This window comes from Oratosquilla oratoria, chromosome 43 (assembly GCF_046742065.1).
Source record: "Oratosquilla oratoria isolate Oo_2021 chromosome 43, ASM4674206v1, whole genome shotgun sequence".
Lineage (NCBI taxonomy): Eukaryota > Metazoa > Arthropoda > Malacostraca > Stomatopoda > Squillidae > Oratosquilla > Oratosquilla oratoria.
The window spans coordinates 8560827-8565826 of record NC_134819.1 but is presented as its reverse complement, the minus strand read 5'-3'; the positions used below and the strand labels follow the sequence as shown (position 1 = coordinate 8565826).

The following is a 5000-nucleotide window of genomic DNA, read 5'->3' as shown; positions in this document are numbered from 1 at the left end:
ATAACGAATCTAGATGTTATTGTTACTCAGTCTCAGATTGGAATGACAATTACCGAAGTCAAAACCAAGAACATGGTTTTGGTCTAGGACCGTTTTTGTCTGGGTCAGTGTGCGGCCGGCCTTTATTATCCTTTTATTTCTTATCGGTATTTCAGAATAAATACAATTCTATTTTAACCCAGAATTATGTCAAAAACGTTGAAACGAACTTTGAATAAAAGAAAATAGGATCTTTAATGAAGAATGGGAATTGCAATATTTTTTAGTGAATTGTGGCGGGAAAAATGTCTTGCTTGCTGTGTGATACCACATTTGTAACGGTTAAGAAATTCAATGCACAGCAACATTATGCTCTTCATAAAGCCAATAAATATGCCAAATTAGAGGGTGAGTCTCGAAAGATAGTACAGCAGAAACTGAAAGATGGAAAGGAAAAGCAAAGACAATTGTTCCATTCCGTGTTACATCAAGGGAATGCTACGACAGAAGCCAGCTATAAAGTTGCATATATGCTTGGAAAAAAGGGTAAACCATTTACTGATGCAAAACTCATAAATGAATGTATTTTAGAAGTAGTAAGATGTATAAATCCAGATAAAGTTAACAAATATAAAGAGGTGCCTCTTTCAAGAAGGACTAATACAGATCGACAGCATGAAATACTTCTTTGTCGCGGCTAGTGCCGCTTAAATTGTTTTTATCGGCTTAAGAAACCTGCACAGCGAAGCTATAGCGGTAATCCCTACCACACTCCTGGCCAAATGGCCACTTCCGGAAGGGAGTGTGTGGTTGGACATTCCGCATAAATCATCGGAAATTTAAAATTCCCGGCTCTGTGCAGGTGGCGCAAGCGTCTACAACCCCACCTCCCCCTCCCTATCCCCTCCCTTCTTACTCGGCTGCACGGATTGAGCCGTCACTTCAATGAGAAATGAAGGCTTCGCCTGTGGGAGGAGGGAGGGACCCTAAATCTGTGCAGGTTTCTTAAGCCGATAAAAACAATTTAAGCGGCACTAGCCGCGACAAAGAAGTATTATCGGCTGAGAAGAAACCTGCACAGCGAAGCTAAGCATGAGACGAGGATAGGTGGGAGGAGAAGGTGAAGCCCAAATTGTAGTCGAGGACAGGGCTCAAGCCGTTATTACGTGTGTCTCGTATGGGAGACTATTCATCTTATCATTCAGTAGAGGGGAGACAAAAAGCATCAAGTACTTATATCGATATCAATATCAATATATATATATATATTCATTTGTTTATTTTTTATAAAAATAATATTGTACAATTTACATAGTGCATAAATTCTATGTAGAATATTGTATCTTGCTCAGCGGTTCCTGGGCCTTCCCCTACCCCTCGGTCGCCCTTTGCCCCCCTTCTTTTGCGAAGAGAGGGGTGGAGCCGTTCCCATGGCGACACATGGGACAGGGGTGATCGAGTGGTAGAGATACCGTGTCTTGAAGGAAGTTGCTGATGCCAAGCCCCCGAGGTCCTGCACCCGTTCCACAGAGTGGGTGCGGAGAAATGCCAGCGATGCCGCGAGGCCTCTGATGTTGTGGGCGTGGGGGGCATGGCCCGGGTCGGCCTTCTCTATAATGCGGCAAAGTAGACGCGCCAGGGACCTCGGGGTTAGGGGGTTCCGAGATTTCGAATTGTAGAAGAGATGATCCTCGGACACCCCTTCCGTGCGTTCCACGTAGTCTTTAAACGCACGGACCGGGCACAGCGGGTGTGGGTTTCCTTCCTCCAGGAAGGATGGTATTCTGATAGGGCCAATCATGTCGTCCGCCTGCTCATTCTTGGCTAGGTGGAGCGAGAGTTAGGGCAGAGCAGTCCTCCTCCAGGTTGGAGAAGGACTGGTGGCGGGTGATCGCCGCCAGCTGTGACGCCCTATAACCCGTAGCCAGGGCGAGCAGAAAGACGGCACGTTGAAGGAAGTGTTCCCCCTCCATGATGGTCCCTTCGAACGTCAGGTACTGCAGAACACGATGCAAGGACCAGGCTAGGACCGGCTGACGTCTCGGCTCTCTCGAGGCGCGGATCCCCTTCATTAGAAGGTTTCGCTCCCTTTGTGGCACTCTGATGTTCATGCCGAAGCAGAGTGGATCAGCGAGGGCTGCGGAGTGAGCCGAGATCGTTCGCCGGTGCCCTGTTGGTGGTGTCAGCTAGCCAAGACAGGAAGTCCAGAACTGTGCTAGCGGAGATGGTCACTATCGCGTGTCTCCGAAGGTTGGGAGGGTTGTTGGATCTGGATGACGGTCGGGACCGTAGCGAAGACGCGGTCTGTCGCTTCCTGGTCGAACAGACCACGGGAAAGGGGAGCTGCTCTCACCACGCCCCGGCGAGCTATCTCCGGGGCCGACCGCGTTGCAGACTGACGAGCCGCCAAACGAGCCGCGGTGAAGGCCCTCGCTGCTGGGGGTAGGGCTGATGACGCCATGTTGGCTGTACCCTCTGCCACGGTAGAGAGTGCCGCCAGGGTGTCTCTGTATACAGAAAACACGCGAATCAAATTAGTAGGGCGAGAAGGATCCCGATCCCCGGAGGGTGTAATAAAGTCACATCGCTCAATTGTAGAACGTATAACATATGCGAGGCCGAGGTCGTTTCCGAACGACCTCGTCCTCGGGCGCTAGTCAAGAGGCTCCGTCCTGGGTGAAGACGCTACCTGAGCGTCTCTCGCCAGGACAGGTCTGGACCCTCTGTATAGATTGAAATATCCCACTCACCTCAATTCTTCCCGCGGGAAGTCCTCAAAGCTCGTGGCGAGCGTCGTCAGCCAGTTCCTCATCATCGCGATTGCCGTGACGGTCGAGATGGTAGAGGCAAGGTCTTGTCTGGTCGAGGCCTCCGTCGTCAGCAACTTAGCCTCCGGTTCACTAAGTTGATGGGGGAGGGCGGGGTCCCTGCCCGAGTGCCATAAGCAATCGCGCAGGCCCTCCGGCGCGAAGGGTGGTGGCAGGACGACGGGGAATGATGAAGGGATATGCCGTCGAGGAGGAACCGTCTTGGGTTGGTCTTGGGCCCGCTCGAAGAGAGCAGGGATGTCTAAGGCCTTCTCCCCTTTCTCCTGCGGGAACCAGGCGTTTGGGGAGAGTGCTACCGCCGGCGAGTCCCCGACCTGTCGACAAACATATGCCCATCAGGGTTTAAACGAGGGTTCTCCAGGAGAGCACCTAATGCGTCCAGAGTGTTAGAGGTGGAAATCCTGGAGGGCGTGGAGGCCGGGGCGGAGAGGGGTCGAATCTTATATAGAACCTTAGCCCCCTCCTCGTCGTTGGCCCACTTTAGGATAACGTCATCTCTCCTCCTCCAGCCCTCCGGTAGCGAGTAGTCGGGAGACCAGGCCACTAGCTTGTGGCCTTCTCCAAACGAGTACTCCCAGGACCGGGGAAGGTCACACCATGAGAAGGGGCGGAACTCAAAAGAGTCCGTCATGGTAGGAGGATAAGGTAAAGAAGAACTGTAGTGGTCCTCCACCCCGTCCAACCCGACGGACGTCTGATTGGGGGGTTCCTCCTGAGAGGGGCCTTCTAGTCCTATACCTGTCGCCGGCACGGAGGGGCGGAGGGAAGGACCAGGAGGGAGAGTGGGAGGGGGGGCTAGAGCCGTAGGTTCAATAGGAGGTTGCTCTGGAGAGGGGTGCGTTATGATTTGCGCGGCCTGAAAGGCCGGATAATGTGATAGGGCCGATTCAAGGACGGGGCCTATCAGGGACGGAAGGAGGGCAGCCACTTGGGCAGCCAGAGTTCCCTCTCCCCTCGTTTCGTCCTCCGGCTCCCTGCCCTTGTGGGATTTACGGCGAGGAAAAGGAGAGCGAGGAAGGGAGGGTGAGTTGGGGGGAGAGGCTGTGGAGGGTGGGGACAAGCTGAGCGTCCTGGACCTCGGTGAGGCAGACCTCTTTTTCGAGCGAGATTTCCTGCCGGGTTCACGCGAGTGAACTAGGGAGGAAGACGAGTTCGTGGGGGTGCTTGACAAAGCAAGCCGTAAGGGTTTTAAGGACCCTTGATGGTCGGATGTATGGGGCTGCCGAGAGGCCTGAGGACGCTCGGGGACACCATACTCCGCAACATCAGACTCGTCCCCTTGTACTCCGAGAGGCCCAGGTTGTGCACCAACGGAAGTCTCGGAGACATAGGGAGACGGATGGCGAGGGCGAACGAGGCCCAATTCCACGCCTAACGCCGGATCCGCCCACACTAGGGGGGGGGGGGTCGTCAGCGGATTTCAATTTCCGAGCTCTGCGCCATGCCTCCCGAAGGAGTTCGAGGGCAGCTAGCTTGGAACGGGTTTTGGGAGGAGCAGCACGAATCTCCTCAACCCGCGCTTTGCACACAACGCCAGCTTGTGAGAAACAAGGGGTATGGCGGGAGCAGAGGTCGTGGGGGTGCTTGACAAAGCAAGCCGTAAGGGTTTTAAGGACCCTTGATGGTCGGATGTATGGGGCTGCCGAGAGGCCTGAGGACGCTCGGGGACACCATACTCCGCAACATCAGACTCGTCCCCTTGTACTCCGAGAGGCCCAGGTTGTGCACCAACGGAAGTCTCGGAGACATAGGGAGACGGATGGCGAGGGCGAACGAGGCCCAATTCCACGCCTAACGCCGGATCCGCCCACACTAGGGGGGGGGTCGTCAGCGGATTTCAATTTCCGAGCTCTGCGCCATGCCTCCCGAAGGAGTTCGAGGGCAGCTAGCTTGGAACGGGTTTTGGGAGGAGCAGCACGAATCTCCTCAACCCGCGCTTTGCACACAACGCCAGCTTGTGAGAAACAAGGGGTATGGCGGGAGCAGAGGTCGTGGTGGCCGTCTGACGAGATCCTGGCTGTGCAGCCGGATTCCACACACAAGCGTTTGGTCTGAAAATAGAATAATGGTAATCATAGACGGGGTGTCCCAAAGGTGTCTGGACATAACACCGAAGGGGAAAAACTGCAGGAGAACAGGTAGAGCTCCCTACGAGAACACGAGCACGAGCAGGAACCAGACTTACCTGCATGA

The 5000-nt window shown here is 54.1% G+C and overlaps 1 protein-coding gene across 1 annotated transcript in view; it reads right to left on the bottom strand.

Moving 5' to 3' along the window:
• Positions 1 to 2145: 2145 nt before the first annotated feature.
• Positions 2146 to 5000, bottom strand: part of LOC143021976 (uncharacterized) — a 3223-nt gene continuing 368 nt past the window's right edge. Inside the window, exons 2-3 of the mRNA XM_076179901.1 lie at positions 2730 to 3121; positions 2146 to 2486 (exon numbers count right to left, since the gene is read on the bottom strand). Coding sequence (XP_076036016.1) covers positions 2195 to 2486; positions 2730 to 3121 — 684 coding nt within the window. The 3' untranslated portion in view covers positions 2146 to 2194. The remainder of the gene's footprint in view (positions 2487 to 2729; positions 3122 to 5000) is intronic.